Raw genomic sequence first — 20,450 nt, 5'->3', positions numbered from 1 at the left:
ATCATCCTGCCCATTCCCTATAACCCTTCAATTCATTACCAATTAAAAATCTGTCTAACACCTCCTTAGATTTACTCGCTCTCCCAGCATCCACCATACTCTGGGGTAGCGAATTCCATAGATTCACAACCCTTTGGGCGAAGTAGTTTCTCTTCAACTCCGTTTTAAATTTGCTAGCTGTTGTCCTAAGACCTCTCATTCTGGAATGCCCCATAAGAGGAAGCATCCACTCCACAAATACTTTATCCATACGTTTATTATTTTTTGTACCTCAATTTGATACCCCCTCATTCTTCTAAACTCTAGAGAGTATAGGCCTAAACTGTTCAAACCCTCCTTAGGCAACAAACTCTGGGATCAACCTGGTGAACCTCCTCTGAACTATCTCCAATGCCATTATACCTTTCCTCTAATAAGGGGACTAAAACTATGCACAATTAATTCTCCAGTTGTACTCTTTGTCTCCTTCCACTCAGCTAATTTTCTCACCAAGTCACTACTTCGCCTTCAATTCCTTGAGTTTCAAGGAAGGGCTGTGACTAGTGGTGTTCCACAGAGATCAGTGCTGGGACCTTTGCTGTTCGTAGTATATATAAATGATTTGGAGGAAAATGTAACTGGTCTTAAGTAGGTTTGCAGACGACACAAAGGTTGGTGGAATTGCGGATAGCGATGAGGACTGTTAGAGGATTCAGCAAGATTTAGATCGTTTGGAGACTTGGGCGGAGAGATGGCACATAGAGTTTAATCCGGACAAATGTGAGGGAATGCATTTTGGAAGGTCTAATGCAGGTAGGGAATATACAGTGAATGGTAGAACCCTCAAGAATATTGACAGTCAGAGAGACCTAGGTGTACTGGTCCATAGGTCACTGAAAGGGGCAACAGGTAGAGAAGGTAGTCAAGAAGGCAAACGGCATGCTTCCCTTCATTGGCCTGGGCATTGAGTATAAAAATTGGCAAGTCATGTTGCAGCTGTATAGAACTTTAGTTAGGCCACACTTGGAGTATAGTGTTCAATTCTGGTCACCACACTACCAGAAGGATGTGGAGGCTTTAGAGAGGGTGCAGAAGAGATTTACCAGGATGTTGCCTGGTAAGGAGGGCATTAGCTATGAGGAGAGGTTGAATAAACTTGGTTTGTTCTCACTGGAACGATGGAGGTTGAGGGGTGACCTGATAGAGGTCTACAAAATTATGAGGGGCATAGACAGAGTGGATAGTCAGAGGCTTTTTCCCAGGGTAGAGGGGTCAATTACTAGGGGGCATAAGTTTAAGGTGCGAGGGGCAAGGTTTAGAGGAGATGTACGAGGCAAGTTTTTTACACAGAGGGTAGTGGGTGCATGGAACTCGCTGCCGGAGGAAGTGCTGGAAGCAGGGACGATAGTGATGTTTAAGGGGCATCTTGACAAATACATAAATGGGATGGGAATAGAGGGATACGGACCCCGGAAGTGCAGAAGATTTTAGTTTAGACGGGCAGCATGGTCGACACAGGGCCGAAGGGCCTGTTCCTGTGCTGTCTTTTCTTTGTTCTTTGTCCAGCTAACAGTCTCTTATATGGGACTTTATGAAATACCTCCTGGACGTCCATATCAATAACATACAGATACTTCCCATTGTGCACCTACTTTAGTCTTCAAAAAATTCAATGAGATTCTTCAGGTTTGATCTACCCTTTACAAATCCATGTTGGCTCTCTCTGGTATTCAGGATATTTAATCGGTCTGTCGTTAACTATAAATCCGAGTAATTTTCCAAAGTTCCCTGTGTTCAAGGTTTGAAAATTGGAAAATGGCACATGGCCACTCCACCTTTCCAGGAATGTAAAAGAGGGAAATGAAGGAATTGGAATCCTGATTAATTTCTGGGGATTTAAAAAAAATTCTTTAATGCAATTATATTTTCCACTCCTATTATTTTACTTTTGATTATTTTTGTGAGTCCATGTAACTTACTCAATAATAATTTCTTTGGGATATCTGACATGCTGATGTATTTCTCTACTGTAAATACTGAGGCAAAATAATGAGATCACCATTTCCTTAAAGGACCCACATTTTCCCTGATGACTTTTTCCGAATTGTAAAATATTTTTTATGTTCATTTTGATATCTGTGGTGGTATGCCTCTTTGCGGGGTGGTGGAGTTATCAGGTCACATGACCTATCGTGGAGATGCAATTATTTGACAGTTAGAGTTGACAGGTGAAGTCCTGGAGCCATTGAGTTAACAAGCTTTTTTAATCGCTTGCACTATGTATACAATTGTTTGTTTCCAAATAAATGTCCTGTTCATTTATCTGCATTGTCGGTCATTAGCTCCTCACAGTTATTACAGTGTCCTTTGCAGGCTTATTTTTATTCTTCTTTTTTGTGGCTGGTACTATCTGTTTTGTTATCCTTTGCTGTTATTTGCCTCATTCCATTTATTAGGATTTGTGCTATTGCATTTTTTTTCCGTTTCATATTGTCTCTTGCCTCTTCGGTTTTCTACAGCTATCTTTTTGGCAAGCAGCCGTCCTGCCCTTTACAGGTGTAAATTATTCCTGTACGTTATTTTTCAGATTTTCACATTAACAGATTTTCCCAGTTCACTGTGGACTGTCTCTGTCTCATCCCATTAGAAACAGCCTTACTAGAATGTCAAGAGCTGTTTCACATTTCCTCTTTACAAACATGACTTTGACTCAATCATAATGTGATGGTTATGAAATGAAAGTTCACTGCATTTTATCTTTTCAGATAAATCTGCCTCATCACTTGTTAACCTAATATTTCAGCTGCAGAGTTGGTTCCAGGGTGTATTTTTGCAAAAACAAAAATAGCTGAGACTCAATCAAGAAATTAATTTTGGGTATGTCCTGCTCTGCTTGTCCCCTGCTCCACCCCAAATAAATCACTCTGCTTTCACTACATGTTTGTCTAATCTTTAATCATTAATCCTTTCCTGTTTCTTACTTCTACCCATAAAGGGAGGATTTAACGGTCACTCTGGTTGGCCCACCCATCACTGAAGAGCCATTAGCAATCCCACGGTGGTCATTCTGGCCCTAATTTAATTCCATTGAGGCTCTTCAGCGTCTTCAGGCGAAATTCCTGGCCTCTTAAGATCTCTCGGCTGATCTGGTACCCAGACTGAACATCTGCTCATATCCATGAAGGAAGGAAATCTGCCACCTTCACCTGTCTGGCCTACATTTGAGTCCAGATCCACAGCGATGTGGTTGACTCTTAACTGCCCTCTGACACTGTGTAGCAAGCCACTCAGTTGTTCCAAACTGCTTCAGAAAGTCATAAAACCAAATGTCTATCTGGTAACAAGTGTGCCAGTGACACTCCCAGACCTTTTGACCATGCAAAATCCCTAATGTACTACCCATTTTCCAGGATCTATGCAGTCTGTAAGATACAAAATGGCAGACTGGATACGTGGACATGCTTAAGACTAGAAGTGCACTTCCATTGTATTGGTTAAGGACAAACGGGAGTTGTCCTTTACCCACATCTGAAATAGACCTTAGACCGTTTGAAAATGCAAATAAGCAATTTAACACCTGCTTCAAGTCCTAAAATGTTTTGCCAGATTCGTCTGCCTCAGGCAAAAACATTTCTAAACCATTTGTATGTGAAAGATAATGGATGTGTTTACCTTAATTAGCACTGCTCTGACTCTTGAGATCTCAGGGCGTTTGACATCCAAACACTGGTCCCAACTTCTGAACCTCCCTCTGGATACCAAACACAGTCTCCAACCCATGACCCTGATCCCTCCCTCCTCCCTATTGATCCTTGCTGTAAACTTCAAGCCTGAGATACACTCAGCAAACATAGCTGCTGAGAAGAAGTACTCCCTTGTGGGCCACTGCACAGGTTTCATGATGATGAGGTCCGAGGCCTTTTATTTGTGCACAGAATGCTAACACTAGGGAGAAGATGATGTGGAGATGCTGGCGTTGGACTGGGGTGAGCACAGTAAGAAGTCTTACAACACCAGGTTAAAGTCCAACAGGTTTGTTTCGATGTCACTTGCTTTTGGAGTGCTGCTCCTTCCTCAGGTGAATGAAGAGGTATGCTCCAGAAACACACATTCCGCACACATGAGTGCGGCCTCAACCGGGACCTGGGATTCATGTCGCATTACATTCATCCCCCACCATCTGGCCTGCGAAATCCTACCAACTGTCCTGGCTTGACACAATTCACACCTCTTTAACCTGGGGTTACCCCATCTCTGGATCTGTCAAGATTTAATCACCTGCTAATGCTCGCATTCCAAGCATTGTCTGGCATCTTTGAATCTGTCTATATATATGTTTCTGGAGCATACGTCTTCAGTCACCTGAGGAAGGAGCAGCGCTCCGAAAGCTAGTGACATCGAAACAAACCTGTTCGACTTTAACCTGGTGTTGTAAGACTTCTTACTAGGGAGAAGGTGTGGAATGTGTATTCCCAGATTTAAACCTTACGGATGAAATAAGCAGATGCGAAATAGAAAAACTGCAAGCACCCAAGAGAAAGATGTGGAGATGCGGGTGTTGGACTGGGGTGAGCACAGTAAGAAGTCTAACAACACCAGGTTAAAGTCCAACAGGTTTGTTTCGAATCACTAACTTTCGGAGCACTGCTCCTTCCACAGGTGAATGAGAAAAAACTCGAGAACATAATGACAGCAGATGTGTTACAGAAGGAGGGCCACTCCATGCGAGACTTACGCCTCCTGGGGCAAGTGCCCGGTCAATTCTAACCCTACTTTCCCCGGAGTCACAACACAAGTGAACTAACCAATAGTACTTATAAAATTCCCGAAGACTTTGGTCCTTGCTGCCCAATAATTATAATCAACAGGTTTGTAAGTAAAAACGCAATTCATTCATAACAAGAATGGTGATGAAATATGCAGTAAATATAACTGGATAATGACAAGCTAACCAACTACCGACTTTAACTGACCCACCCATTACCCACACACACAAGACAAACACAGAGCGGGGAAGGTATGAATAAATAAGGATGAAGGTCAAAAAATAAGAGTCTTTACTTCAAATGGTGGTTCCTTCGCACACTTTCCTCACAGTGCCTCCTGGTTGATGAAAGTCTCTGGTTTATATTTAGTAATGGCCTTCTTTGCAGTCATTCATCCAGGTTAGAAAATTTAGGACTCACTGGCAGCAGGCTTTCTGGCGAGGCGCTTTATTTCTTATCAAACAGGACCTTCACCTCAGTTCACACCCAGGCCTATATCTTTCTTGATAGACACTTTATTTCACATCAATCCATGTTTTCAGGTCGGGGTTTGATAAAGCATTTGCAGTCTCGAGAGAATGACACCCAGTGTTGGTGGAGAGAGAGAGTCAGGCCTCCAAATCGCCTCCTAACGAGAGTTTAGCGCCTTCTTTTGTGGGAGAATTAGTCAGAACCTCAATAAAGCTGCAGAATCAAAAGTAAAACCAAACTGCAAACTCGTGACTCTAAAAACGTTCCAGTCAGATCAGATCCAATCGCTACCTGTTACCGGGCAGAGCACATCCCTTTGGAACAATTCATTAACCACCAGCCAAATTAATCAAACTGAGTCACTACTGACACTGGCCAATCTGCAAACACTAATCTAAAACAGCACAGCCTTCTGGGCCTTTCTATTTGAATTAAAGGTACAAGTTGCTTTGCCTTAAAGTCACAGGTCAATTAAACGTCCATGGATCAAAAATGTAATGGCAAAAATAAAAGAAAAGTGAAATGAGGGAATAAACAGGAAGGACCTTTCCAAGACATGCTAGATTTCTTTGAGTAAAAGTAAAACGCTGCGTATGCTAGCGATCTGAAATAAAAACAGAAAATGCTGGAAAAACCCAGCTGGTCTGGCAAAATCTGTGGAGAGGGAAACAGAGTTAACATTCTAAGTCCAATAAGACTCTTCTTCTGAACTGAAGAGAAATAAGGATGTTTTGTGTTTTCTGCTGTTGAAGTAAGGGAGAAGGGCAGTTGGAGCTAAGTAGGTCAGGGATAGGTTAGAGGCTGGGGGAGATCACACAACAATGTTTTCATAGAACACAAGGCAAAAGGAATGGCAAGACAGTATTATAGACCCTAAACATTGGTCCAACAGGTGTTAATAGCAGAATAAAGGTCAGGACTGTCTGAAAACAAAATAGTAGAATATGTTGAAAGCAGAATAAAGGTCAGCAATTTCTGAAAGCAAGAACATGAGAATGTAAGGGTCCTTCCTGCTTATTCCCTGTTTATGCCATGCTAAATTGCCCTTAGTGTCCAAAAATGATTGGGTGGAGTCGCTGGATTACGGGGATGAGGTGGAGGCGTGGACTTGGGTAGGGTGCTGTTTCCAAGGGCCGGTGCAGACTTGATGGGCCAAATGGCCTCCTTCTGCACTATAAATTCTATGATTCCCTTATTATCCGTTTATTTTGATTTGCTGTTGCACTTTTGATCTATTGATGATTGATGGACATTTCACTTTAAGGCACTGAGTCAAACAGAAGTATCTGGAAGGCTGTGCTAGTTTCAACTGATTGTCGACTTGCATTAGTGAGAACTTGGTTTGATTGATTGGCTAGTAGCCAATGAATTGGCCCAAATGGCTGTGCTCAGCTGGTAGCATGTGATGATTGGATCTGATCCCACTAATTTGCTTAACAGAGCCCCGAGGCGTGAGCTTGGTTTCAGTTTGATCCTGTACGCCTGCTGAAGAGATCCAACTAACTCCAAGAAGATCCAGTTAATTCTCTCCAGAAGGCCATTGTGAGGGCTGACTAGGTGGCACAGTGGTTAGCACTGCTCCCTCACACACCAAGGACCTGGTTTCAATTTCAGCCTTGTGTCATTGCTTGTGTGGAGTTTGTACGTCCTCCCTGTGTCTGCGTGGGTTTCCTCCGGGTGCTCCGGTTTCTTCCCACAGTCCAAAGATGTGTAATTTAGGTGGATTGGTCATGATAAATCGCCCCTTAGTGTCCAAAACGTTAGGTAGGGTTACTGGGGTATGGGGATAGGGTGGGGATGGGCCTGGGTGGGGTCCTCTTTCAATGGGTCGGTGCAGACTCAATGAGCCAACTGGCCACCTGCACTGTAGTGATTCAAGGGGCCTGAAGAAAAACCACAAGCTGAAAGTAAGGTTTAATTTGATATAGAGTGTCTCTCCAGAAAGACAGACACCTGAATGTGAACCTTGAGCTGGAGGCCCAGTATGATAAATAACCTGTGGAATTCTCCGTCGGCGGGATTCTCTGCCACGTCACCAATGCACCTTTGCCAACGGTGTGGGGTGGCCCACAATGGGAAACCCCATTGGCTGACTGCGGGAATAGAGAATCCCACTGTGATGAAGGCATTCTGCGCTGGAAATCAGGGCTGGGAGGACGGAGAACCCTGCCCATGGTGTCTTTCTCTAGAAGGCCTGTTTCCTTTGAGTATTACATTTTCCAAACTTTAGGGACCTTGAATGAATGATTCTCCAAAGAAGACCATTACATGCTGCAAGCCAAAGAATTTAATCTGCAAGCTTGCTGTTAAGAAAGTATGCTAAGGGCAGCGCGGTGGTGCAGTGATTAGCATTGATGCCTCATGGCACAGAGGTGCCAGGTTCGATCTGGCTCTGTGTCACTGTCCTTGTGGAGTTTGCATATTCTCCCTGTGTTTGCGTGGGTTCCAACCCCACAGCCCAAAAGGATGTGCAGGGTAGGTGGATTGGCCACACTAAATTGCCCCTTAATTAAGGAAAATGAATTGAGTACTCCAAATTTATATTAAAAAAAAGAAAGTGTGCTAAAAGAGCCACCATCTGAAGCAAAGGCTCTTGGGCTGGATTCTCTGGACCCCGACGCTGAAATCACATCCAGGGTTGGGGCGGAGAATCCACTTTTGCGCATGGAATCGGGACTGGTGGCAGTTCCTCGATTCTTCGGCCCCCGAAAAGTTGCATACCCGGGAAGTACGCCGCGCCACGTATCACCCACTGCAGCCATTGCCAGCGGCCCATCATTCCATTCTCTGCACCAACCGGCCGCAGTCCCAACGACGTATTTCTAATATGGTCCCAGCCGTTCGGGATACTCATGTGGAGGCTGCAGAATCAGTCCGCAGCCGCCATGGTCGGGGATGGGACTATGGGAGGCCGGTCTGGGTCGGGCGCGCGGCCGATTGGGGCACTATTTACGAGGTCCAGCTTACGTGGTCTGAGTCCACCATGGAGCATGGCGCGGCTGCTGGAGGCCGCTGCCGTGTGTATGCGCGGCCTCTGACCTGGATATGCAGGGGCCCATATCTGCAGATAAAGCTGCGAGCTTCAAAACAGGTCCCTGCTAGCCCCCTGCGGGGCTGTGAATATGTGGCCTATTGACGTCAATTTTTCTTGCGTGAAAGGCCACAATTTTTACGACATAGTCCCCAAAACGGAGAATCCAGCCCCTTATGACTTTCATCCTTATAATTTTTTCACCCCTCTGTGTTTGTCTGTCTTGTGTGTGTGAGTAGAGGGTGCGGTAGTTAAAATGGGTAGTAGATATTAGCTTGTCGTTAACCTGTTATATTTGCTTCATATGATAGTTCTTGGTATGACTAAACTGTAATCATTTTTACATTTACAAACCAGATGACTGTGATTATTGCGCAGCGAAGGACGAAATACTTCGGGTATTTTTATAAGAATTATTAGTTAATTCACTAGTGTTGTGACTCCAGGGCCCAGGATGCCGTAACAAGAAGAAGATAGACGATCGCACTTGGGAGGAAACTAAATCAAAATGGAGGACGCATTTCATGGACTGAAATTGTCAAACTCATGGTTGAGATCAGAGATTGTAAAGTGCTTAATCAGAAGATGAGGTGCTGGTATTCTCGCTTGTATTGGGCTTTGCCTCAACATTATAGCAGGTCGAGAACAGAAATATGATTAATTGAACCAGCAAATGATTGGAAAATTGGGGTTCAGTTTGCGGACTGAACTAGGATGTTCACCTGTGGAGAGATAGCATTATGAGCAGTGAGTACAGTGGACTAAATTGAAAGAAGGATAAGTAAATCACTGCTTATCCTTCATGCTACATAGAACATAGAGTGCAGAAGGAGGCCATTCGGCCCATCAAGTCTGCATTTAAGCCCTGACTACCACCCTCTCCCCATAACCCAATAACCCCTCCTAAACTTTTTGGACACTGAGGGAAATTTAGCACGGCCAATCCACCTAACCCGCACATCTTTGGACTGTGGGAGGAAACCGGAGCACCGGGTTGAAACCCACGCAGACACTGGGAGAACATGCAGACTCCGCACAGACAGTGACCCAGCATGGAATCGAACCTGGGACCTTGGTGCTGTGAAGCCACAGTACTAGCCACGTGTGCTACCGTGTGCTATCATGCCGGCCTGTGTTTCCATGCCACCCTTGCATCTCCTATGATTGCATGGAAGTGTGTTGTAGGATGGGGATGAAGTGTTAGGAGTGATGAAGGAAAGGGCCCAGTTGTCATGGAGGGAACGGTCCAATTGGAAAGGTGACATGAGAAGATGTGTTTGGTGGTGGCTTCATGCTACAGTAGACAAAAATGGTGGTGGATAATCCTTTGAATACGGAGGTTGGCGGGGTGGAAAGTGAGGACACGGGGATCTCTTCTTAAGGGAAGGGAAGTGGTAAGGGTTGAAATACAGGAAATGGGTTGGACATGGTTGAGGGTCCTGCCAAATAATGGGGAGCAAATCCTTGGCTAAAGGAAAGGGAAGGCTTATCGTAAGCACCGGTGTGAGATGTAGCATCACTGGAGTAGATGTAATGGAGATGGAAAAACTGAGAAGGGCAAGTAGCCAAGGTAGCTGTAGGAGCCGGTGGGCTTGGAATGAATATTGATATTCTGTTTATCAGCAAAAATGGAGACTAAAATCTAAAGAAGGGAAGCAAAGTGTCTGATAATGTCATATGAACTTCCGGGTGCGGCTATGCAGAGCTAGGTCGCATATTCGGTAGCTCCCGCTTGGAACGGACTTTTGGGCTCTTTTACAGGGCCCCCACGGCATTTGTCTGACATTTCCCAGTGTGGGAAGAAGACTGCAACATTCCCCTGACAGTGTCCCCCAGGAATGGTATGTCTTTTGGTTACCAGACTGTGGTGGTATGTATTAGCCATCTTGGGCTACGTAGTGCATAATGGAGTGATGGGCCCCGACCCTGAACGCATGCGCCCCCTCATGGAGTTCCCTCTTCCCCACTGTGCCAAAGCCCTGAAACGCTACCTGGGCTTCTTTTCTTATTACGCCCAGTGGGTCCCCCAGTACGCAGCCAAGGCCCGCCCACTAATCCAGTCCACTACTATTCCCCTGTCGACAGAGGCCCGCCAGGCCTTCAGCCGCATCAAAGCGGATATTGCAAAGGCCACAATGCGCGCCATCGACGAGTCCCTCCCCTTCCAAGTCGAGAGCGACGCATCCGACGTAGCTCTGGCGGCCACTCTCAACCAAGCGGGCAGACCCATGGCCTTTATCTCCCGGACCCTCCACGCTTCAGAAATTCGCCACTCCTCAGTAGAAAAGGAGGCCCAAGCCATAGTGGAAGCTGTGCGACATTGGAGGCATTACCTGGCCGGTAGGAGATTCACTCTCCTCACTGACCAACGGTCGGTAGCCTTCATGTTCGATAATGCACAGCAGGGCAAGATAAAGAACGACAAGATCCTGCGATGGAGGATCGAACTCTCCACCGACAACTATGAGATCTTGTACCGTCCCGGAAAGCTGAACGAGCCGTCCGATGCCCTATCTCGCGGCACATGTGCCAACGCACAAGTGGACCGCCTCCAAGCCCTCCACGAGGACCTCTGCCACCCAGGGGTGACTCGCTTCTACCACTTTATAAAGGCCCGCAACCTCCCGTACTCCGTCGAGGAGGTCCGAACAGTCACCAGGAACTGCCAAATCTGCGCAGAATGCAAACCGCATTTTTTCAGGCCAGATAGAGCGCACCTGATAAAGGCTTCCCGTCCCTTTGAACGCCTCAGTCTGGATTTCAAAGGCCCCCTCCCCTCCACCGATCGCAACACGTACTTTCTTAACATCGTTGACGAATACTCCCGTTTCCCCTTCGCCATCCCCTGCCCCGACATGACCGTGGCCACGGTCATTAAAGCCCTCTGCACCATCTTTACCCTGTTCGGTTTCCCTGCCTACATCCATAGCGATGGGGGTCCTCCTTCGTGAGTGACGAGTGGCGTCAATTTCTGCTCAGCAAGGGCATAGCCTCGAGCAGGACGACCAGCTACAACCCCCGGGGGAACGGGCAGGTAGAGAGGGAGAACGGAACAGTCTGGTAGACCGTCCTACTGGCCCTACAGTCTAGGAATCTCCCAACTTCCCGCTGGCAGGAAGTCCTCCCGGATGCCCTTCATTCTATCCGGTCCCTGCTGTGCACCACCACGAACCAAATGCCGCACGAGCGTCTCCTTGTCTTCCCTAGGAAGTCCACTTCTGGAACGTCACTTCCGACCTGGCTGGCAGCCCCGGGACCCATCCTGCTCCGGAAACATGTGCGGGCGCACAAATCAGACCCACTGGTGGAAAAGGTACATCTACTCCACGCCAACCCGCAGTACGCCTACGTGGCGTTCCCAGACGGCCGAAAGGACACGGTCTCTCTGCGGGATCTGGCGCCCGCCGGAGCTCCCCACACCCCCCTAACACCAATCACCACCCCCTCACTCCCGCTGGTGCACCCCACAGCCACCCCCGTCCCGGGGGGATCGATTCTCCTCCCAGGCCCGCCCAGGAGTAAGGAAACAGAAAGGGACAGCGCGATGCTCCCAGAGTCGACCGGACCTGAGCCAGCATCACCACCACCACCACCACCACCACCCGGGCTGCGACGATCGGAGAGGGCGACCAGAGCACCATCTCGACTCATCGAGTCGACTTAAGATGTATATAATTCAGTGGCCCAGTAAAGCGGCATTGTTGTAAATAGTTAACGCTGCTAATCGGGTAAAATGTGAATAATTCAGTGGCCCAGTAAAAGCGGCATGGTTGTATATAGTTTAATGGTTAAGGCACCGACCCTGTAAACCCCTACCACCATACCACCCACCACCCCGCCGGGTTCCTTTTTAACAAGGGGAGAATGTGGTGGTATGTATTAGGGGTAATACGGTACACCATGAATGCCGAGGAGCTATTGGAGGACAGATGCTGGGTCCTGATTGGATCTGCCGCCTACTGGGCTCCACCCAGATAGGCGGGGTATAAGAACCTGGTTTACTCCCCGCAGCTGCATTCTGTGACTGAGCTGCTGGGGAACAAGTCTGCTCAATAAAGCCTCGATTGAAGTTCTCTACATCTCACCTTGTGTGTGATCGAAGGTGCTACACAGACCTGGCAGAAACAGTAAAAGATTTGACTGTAACTGCAGGGGAGAGAGAGGGGCCTCTTCCAGCATGCAGGCGGGGGAAGGCCAAGCTTAAAGCTGCAAGCTGACTTGAGGGCCTCTATTAAAGGTGAATTCTAGCAGCAGAGGGAACAACTGTGAAGAGATCTACCAAGGCCATTGAAGAAGCGGGGACGAGGCTTCCGGTGGCGGCCATGGAGGAGTAGGTCACGCATTCGGCAGCTCCCCTCTGGAACAGACTCTCAGACCTTTTTCAGGAGTTTTCACAGACGTTTGGTGGCTGATTGATGAAGCGAACACTGCCAAAAGGATTCCCTCTCGAGACTTCCGGTTGCGGCTATGCGGAGCAAAGTCGCACATTCGGCTGCTTCCGCAGAAACGGTCTTTTGGGCTCTTTTCAGGGCCCCCAAGGGCACTTTTTCAACGTTTCCCGGTGTGGGAAGGAGTTAATAATAGCTCCTCATCAGTATATGGCTTTAACTAGGAGTGGGGCGACAACAAAGGTGGTGGTGGACCAGAAGAAGGGAGGGAAGAAGGAAAAAATGGTGGCGGGCGGAGACCAGGCACCGTGGAGGCAGTGGACGGAGGAGCAACAGGAGGGTATCCAGCGCTGCCTCAGAGAGATTAAAACGGACCTGCTAGAGCCGATGAAGGCTTCTATTGATAAGCTGCTGGAGACACAGACGGCCCAAGGGGTGGCGATCCGTGAGGCTCGACAAAAGATCTCTGACAATGAGGACGAGATCTTAGGCCTGGCGGTAAAGGTGGAGGCGCACGAGGCGCTCCACAAGAAATGGCAGGAGCGGTTCGAGGAGATGGAGAATCAGTTGAGGTGGAAGAATCTGCGGATTCTGGGCCTCCCGGAGTGGCTGGAGGGGCCGGACGTTGGGGCCTATGTGGTCACCATGTTGAACTCGCTGATGGGAGCGGGGTCCTTCTAGGGGCCCCTGGAGCTGGAAGGGGCCCATAGAGTGTTGGCGAGAAGGCCCAAGGCTAACGGGCCTCGGCCGGCGGTGCTGGTGCAGTTCCATCGGTTCATCGATCGGGAATGTGTGCTCAGGTGGGCCAAGAAGGAGAGGAGCAGCAGGTGGGAGAACGTGGAGGTTCGGATATATCAGGACTGGAGTGCGGAGGTGGCGAAGAGAAGGGCCGGGTACAATCGAGCGAAGGCGGTGCTGCACAAGAAGGGGGTGAAGTTTGGCATGTTGCAGCCGGCGCGACTGTGGGTTACCTACAAGGACCGGCACCATTATTTTGAGGCTCATGAGGAGGCATGGGCCTATGTTCAGGCCGAGAAGCTAGACACAGACTGAGGGTCGGGATGGGCGATTGGGGACTGCGGTGGATATGTTATGCCTAATTTTGGTTCGGGGTGGGGGGGGCCTTTGCATTGTTTTGGGCTTCTTTTTCTCTGTGTTTTTCTCTTTCGCGTTGGGGAGGGTGGATGGGGCGGTTTGGGCACTGTTTTGGTTGGTGGCGGGGCCTGGTAGGTGGAGAGCGCGGGCTTTTTTCCCGCGCCGAAGACTGGGGGGGGCGGGGCTGGGGGGGAAGCGAGGATTGTTTCCCGCGGTTAGAACGGAGGGGGAGGGGGAGAGCCTGTGGATGGGGAGCGGGAGAGGAGGGTGTGCCACACAATGGGAGGAGTCGAAGGGGAGGCGGGAGTGGCCGGGGTCAGCAGGAGTCAGCTGACTTGCGGAAGTGCAATGGGGCGGGTAAACCAGCTAGGATGGGTCCTAGCTGGGGGTGGGGGGGGGGAATCGAGTTGCTGCTGCTAAGGTCAAGGAGGAGCTGGAGCGAGCGGGGGGGGGGGTGGGGTGTCGAGACAGGGGTATGCCACTGTGGGGAACGAGCCGGGTGTGGGGTGCAGGCGCGTGGCTGACCGAGGAGGGGTCATGGCTAGTCGGCGGGGGAGGGGGGGCGGGTAGCCCCCTGATCCGGCTGATAACCTGGAATGTAAGGGGACTGAATGGGCCGGTTAAGCGGGCCCGCGTGTTCGCGCACCTGAAGGGGTTCAAGGCTGATGTGGTTATGCTCCAGGAGACACACCTGAAGCTGGCAGGCCAGGTAAGACTGAGGAAAGGGTGGGTAGGTCAGGTGTTTCACTCGGGGCTAGATGCCAAAAATCGAGGGGTGGCGATCTTGGTGGGAAAGAAGGTTTCATTCAAGACGTCGAGCATTGTGGCAGATAATTGTGGTAGGTACATAATGGTAAGTGGTAAGTTGCAGGGAGAGAGGGTGGTACTGGTCAATGCGTATGCTCCGAACTGGGACGATGCGGCGTATGTTGGGTCGGATCCCAGACTTGGAAGTGGGGGGCCTGATAATGGGGGGAGACTTTAACACGGTGTTGGATCCGGCACTAGATCGCTCCAGGTCTTGGACGGGTAGGGAATTTTCATTCTTCTCACATGACCATAAGGCTTATTCTCAAATCGACTTTTTCATTTTGATTAGGGCGCTGATAGCGAGAGTAGAGGATACCGAGTATTCGGCAATAGCCATTTCGGACCACGCCCCGCATTGGGTGGACTTGGAGATGGGGGCGGAGAGGGACCAGCGCCCGCTGTGGCGCTTGGAGGTGGGGCTGTTGGCAGACGAGGAGGTGAGCGAGCGGGTACGAGGAAGTACAGAGAGGTACTTGGAGACCAACGACAACGGGGAGGTCTGAGTGGGGATGGTATGGGAGGCACTGAAGGCGGTGATGAGGGGAGAGCTGATCTCCATTAGGCCCTACAAAGAGCGGAGGGAGCGGGTGGGAGAGGGAGAGGCTGGTGGGGGAGATGGTGAGGGTAGACAGGAGGTATGCGGAAGAGCCTGAGGAAGGATTGTTGAGGAAGAGGCGCAGCCTCCAGGCCGAATTCGACCTGGTGACCACCAGGAAGGCAGAGGTGCAGTGGAGGAAGGTCTACGAGTATGGGGAAAAGGCAAGCCGGATGCTGGCGCATCAGCTTCGGAAGTGGGACGCAGCTGGTGAGATCGGGGGAGTTAAGGACAGGGGAGGGAGCGTGGTGCGGAGTGGGGTTGGCATCATGGGGTATTCAGGACTTCTACGAGGAATTGTACTGATCCGAGCCCCCACGGGAGGAGGGAGGGATGGGCCATTTCCTGGACCAATTGAGGTTTCCAAAGGTGGAAGAGAGACTGGTGGTGGGACTGGGGGCCCCGATAGGGCTGGAGGAGCTGATCAAAGGGATAGGAAGCATGCAGGCGGGGAAGGCACCGGGGCCGGACGGTTTCCCGGTCGAATTCTATAAAAAATATATGGACCTGTTGGGCCCGCTGTTAGTTAGGACCTTTAATGAGGCAAGGGAGGGGGGGGCTTTACCCCCGACGATGTCCCGGGCACTGATCTCCTTGATCCTGAAGTGGGACAAGGATCCCCTGCAATGTGGGTCTTACAGACCGATTTCCTTGCTAAATGTAGATGCCAAGGTGCTGGCGAAGGTCTTAGCCACGAGGATTGAGGATTGTGTGCCGCAGATCATCCATGAAGACCAGACGGGGTTTGTGAAGGGGAGACAGTTGAACGCGAATGTGCGGTGGCTTTTGAACGTTATCATGATGCCGGCGAGGGAGGGGGAGGCGGAGATAGTGGTGCCGATGGACGCTGAGAAAGCCTTCGATAGGGTAGAGTGGGGGTACCTGTGGGAGGTGCTGAAGACGTTCGGGTTTGGGGAGGGGTTTGTCATGTGGGTTAGGCTGTTGTATGAGGTCCCGATGGCAAGTGTGGCCACAAATAGGAGGTGGTCCGAGTACATTTGGTTGCACCGAGGGACGAGACAGGGGCGACCCCTGTCCCCCCTGCTCTTTGCACTTGCGATTGAACCCCTGGCTATGGCACTGAGAGAGTATAAGAACTGCAGGGGATTGGTGTGGGGTGGGGAGGAGCATAGGGTGTTGCTTTATGCGGACGACCTGCTGCTGTATGTGGCGGACCCGGTGGGAGGAATGCCGGAGGTAATGAGGGATTCTTCGGGAATTTGAGGACTTTTCGGGGTACAAGCTCAATATGGGGAAGAGCGAGCTGTTCGTAGTTCAGCTAGGGGACCAGGAGAGGGGGATTAGTGAGCTCCCACTAAAAAGGGCGGAGAGGAGCTTCAGATATTTGGGGGTCCAGGTGGCCAGGAGCTGGGGGGCCCTGCATAGGCTTAACTTTACAAGGCTGGTGGAGCAAATGGAGAAGGAGTTCAAGAGGTGGGACGCGTTGCCGCTGTCCTTGGCGGGTAGGGTGCAGTCAATCAAAATGACGGTGCTCCCAAGGTTTTTGTTCCTGTTCCAGTGCCTCCCCGTGTTTATCCCGAAGGCTTTTTCCAGGCGGGTTAACAGGCGTATAATGGGGTTTGTGTGAGCGCGAGGGACTCCGAGGGTGAGAAGGGTGTTCCTGGAACGGAGTAGAGATAGGGGGGGGCTGGCGCTGCCCAACCTCTGTGGGTACTACTGGGCCGCCAATGCGACGATGGTGCGCAAGTGGGTGATGGAGGGGGAGGGGGCTGCATGGAAGAGGCTGGAGACAGCGTCCTGTGTGGGTACGAATCTGGGGGCCCTGGCAACGGCGCCGCTGCCGCTCCCTTGAAGGAGGTATACCACGAGCCCGGTGGTGGTGGCGGCCCTCAAAATTTGGGGCAATGGAGGTGGCATAGGGGGGAAGTTGGGGCCTCGGCATGGACCCCATTACGGGGGAACCACCGGTTTGCCCCAGGAAGAACAGGTGGAGGTTTTTCGGGGTGGCACAGGGCAGGCATACGAAGGTTGGGGGACCTGCTTGTGGACGGGATGTTCGCGGGCTTGGGTGAGCTGGAGGGGAAGTCGGGCTCCCCCCGGGGAACACCTTCAGGTACTTACAGGTAAGGGCGTTTGCCAGACGGCAGGTGGTGGAATTCCCGCGGCTTGTGCCACACACAGTACAGGACAGGGTGCTCTCGGGGGGTTGGGTGGGAGTGGGGAAGATCTCGGAAACTTACCAGGTAATGCAGGAGGAGGAGGAGGCCTCGGTGGTGGAGTTGAAAGGAAAGTGGGGGGAGGAGTTGGGAGAGGAGATCGAAGAGGGGATGTGGGCAGATGCCCTAGGGAAGGTGAATTCTTCCTCTTCGTGCGAGAGGCTCAGCCTCATACAGTTTAAGGTGCTGCATAGGGCACACATGACCGGGACAAGGATGAGCTGGTTCTTTGGGGACAGGTGTGTTAGGTGCTCAGGGAGCCCAGCAAATCACACCCATATGTTCTGGGCATGCCCAGCGCTGGAGGAATTTTGGAAGGGCATAGCAAGGACGGTGTCGGGGGTGGTAGGATCCAGGGTCAGACCGGGCTGGGGGCTCGCAATATTTGGGGTAGCATAGGAGCCGGGAGTGCAGGAGGTGAAAGAGGCCGGAATTCTGGCCTTTGCGTCCCTGGTAGCCCGGCGAAGGATTCTCCTTCAGTGGAAAGATGCGAGGCCCCCAAACGTGGAATCCTGGATCAGCAATATGGCAGGGTTCATTAAATTGGGGAGGGTGAAATTCGCCTTGAGAGGGTCGGTATAAGGGTTCTTTAGACGGTGGCAACCGTTCTTAGACTTTCTGGCAGAACGATAGACATTGGTCAATGGCAGCAGCAGCTCGGGGGTGGGGGGGGGGGGCGGGTTCTTTATTTTTGTTTATGTTATTTACACTGGAGGGTCTGAGGGGGTGTATATACCTGTTGTGTTAAGTCAGGGTGTTAATGTTAATTTATTATTTATGTACAGGGGAGGAGGTATAGAGAGTTGCTCTTCTAGACCATGTTTTGTACTTAACCCTGTTGGGTTCTTTTTTTCTCATTTTGTTATTGATATTTTATGAAAACCTTTAATAAAAATTATCTTTTAAAAAAAGATAATGTCATATGATGACTATATCGGTGTTGCTTCATGCTGTAACTGGAACTGGAAAACCTTATCAGTTTTGCTTCCATTTTCTGCCCTCTCACCTTCCCATGGTCCCTCTTCCATCTTTTGCTTTTTGCAATCGCTGCATCCCATTCTCCTAATTCTTCTGCCTCTTCAAATGCTATCCATTTATCTATCTTATTCAGACTGTACTTTACCTGATAGACATTCAGACAGTACCTTTGGGAGTCCTGCTGCATGTTTCATCTGCGCCCCACCAGCTGAAGCAGTCTGCCCACGGCAGGGGGGTTTGGAAGGAGGCGAACAAGTAGTACAGGCTGTAGGCGAGGATGCAGGTGTAGGAAATATCATCAATTGCACCAAAAAGGACCATAGTTATACCCACACCTTAAAATGGGGGGAAAAAATGGATCAATGAAAGAGCAGAAACTATTAATTTGAAGTAAACTATTTCACATGAATTCAGGTAGTCAGAAAAATCAATCTTGTTTCATTAGAGTTGGTTACCATGGTAATCTCCGCCGTTACGTATTTGTGTGTCCATAATTCCTTAAAAATATTAATAAATTGGTACAAGCTGTACTTCATTGCTGGTTTATATACACTTCTGATAGCTAACTTTAATATTGATATATTTACGTCTTGGACCTGTCGTATTTTGGATCTCAGAGTTTTGTTTGTTCGTTAATCTGGATAATATAACTTAAGATCACTGGAAGAGAACCAGTTAGTTCTTCCTGTCTTTCTGACTTGTGGAAAAGTCAGAAAATCGCAACCTGGTGAAATCTTCAGAGAAACAATTAATCTCTCAGTTGATCTCAGAATGTACCAATTTACAGAGGAAGGTACACGGAGGGCAGGTACAATATCACTGTCAAATTGGCTTCATACTAATATTGGGGCTATGGTGCATCCTCAGAAGTAATGCCACCCTCTGAGGAATTGTCCTCATGCATTTCATGCAATACATGTTGATTAGCAAAGTCGCTGAAAGACAAAATAAATACATATGTAGCGGAATACTCCCTCGACGGGATCCTCCGGTCCCCCGGCAGTATACCCATGCCCATGGGTTTCCCGACGGCATGAGGTGTCCACAATGGGAAAAACCATTGGCTGGCTGTGGAAGCGGAGAATCCCGCTGCTGGCGTAGGTGTGCCATGTTGGAAAATGCAGCTGGCGGATCAGAGAATCCTGCCCACTTATTTGTGGAAACGTCACAATCTTGAAAATCACAAGGTTCAGTCTTTTCATGGTTTATTTAATGATGAAATAAAGTCAGTACCTGTGGGCCTGAAATTAAAATTTAAAAATTTTGTGTACCAATTCTTTTTTGTTCCCAGTTAAGGGGCAATTTAGCATGGCCAATCCACCTAGGCTGCACATCTTTGGGTTGTGTGGGTGAGACCCACGCAAACACGGGAGAATGTGCAAATTCCACATGGACAGTGACCCGGGGCCGGGATCGAACCCGGGTCCTTGGTGCCATGAGGCAGCAGTGCTAACCACTGCGTCACCGTGCTGCCCTATGGGCCTGAGATAACTGTGAGCTTCTTTTCTCTCTCTATCTCCTTGACAGCCCACTTATCTCTGGGCCAATTGATAAGTCCAATTGACCTGTGATCTCTAATATCTGTGCCACCCTGACGATCTACAAGACATGTTCTCCTCTGAGCTCAAGGTGGCTATGACTGCAGGTCGACCCATGATTCTCTGACTCTCTCTGCATTCCTGTATTTTCTTATCCTGCATTGAGAGAAAGTGGACAGTTGGAAATGTGCTCAATGGAATGTGATGGAAGGATGGAATGAGATAAGTTTGCAGAAGGTGACCATGATGGAGAGGTGCGAGATGGCAGCAGGATGAAGGTGAGGATGAGTGTGGGCTGCTCAGAATCACTGAGAAATCCAGTTGGAATTTCAGGAAAAACTTCTTTCGTCAGAGAACGGGAACTTTCTGTCAGAGGTGTTGATTAAGTCAAATGGATAAGGTGTCTCGATGAGAGGCTTGATAAGTTTATGAGTAGGATGACAGTGTTAGATGGGGAAAGAGCGGAGGAGGCTCAAGTGGAGCATCAATGGACCGGTTTGACCAAATGAACATTTCTGTGTTGCACGTCCACTGTAATTGTATGCAATCAGTTCACTCAAAGAGACTATTTTCCCTCCTCCACAGAATTACAATGTATTTATTCATATCCTTCAATCCCTTT

At 49.4% G+C, this 20,450-nt stretch overlaps 1 protein-coding gene across 1 annotated transcript in view; it reads right to left on the bottom strand.

Moving 5' to 3' along the window:
• The window catches only part of LOC140420916 (sodium- and chloride-dependent neutral and basic amino acid transporter B(0+)-like), a 44,266-nt gene that overhangs the window by 13,643 nt on the left and 10,173 nt on the right, over positions 1-20,450 (bottom strand). The window contains exon 4 of the mRNA XM_072505064.1: positions 18,458-18,625. Coding sequence (XP_072361165.1) covers positions 18,458-18,625 — 168 coding nt within the window. The remainder of the gene's footprint in view (positions 1-18,457; positions 18,626-20,450) is intronic.

Source organism: Scyliorhinus torazame, chromosome 5 (genome assembly GCF_047496885.1).
Source record: "Scyliorhinus torazame isolate Kashiwa2021f chromosome 5, sScyTor2.1, whole genome shotgun sequence".
Classification (NCBI taxonomy): Eukaryota; Metazoa; Chordata; class Chondrichthyes; order Carcharhiniformes; family Scyliorhinidae; genus Scyliorhinus; species Scyliorhinus torazame.
This window is presented reverse-complemented; position numbering and strand designations above follow the sequence as displayed.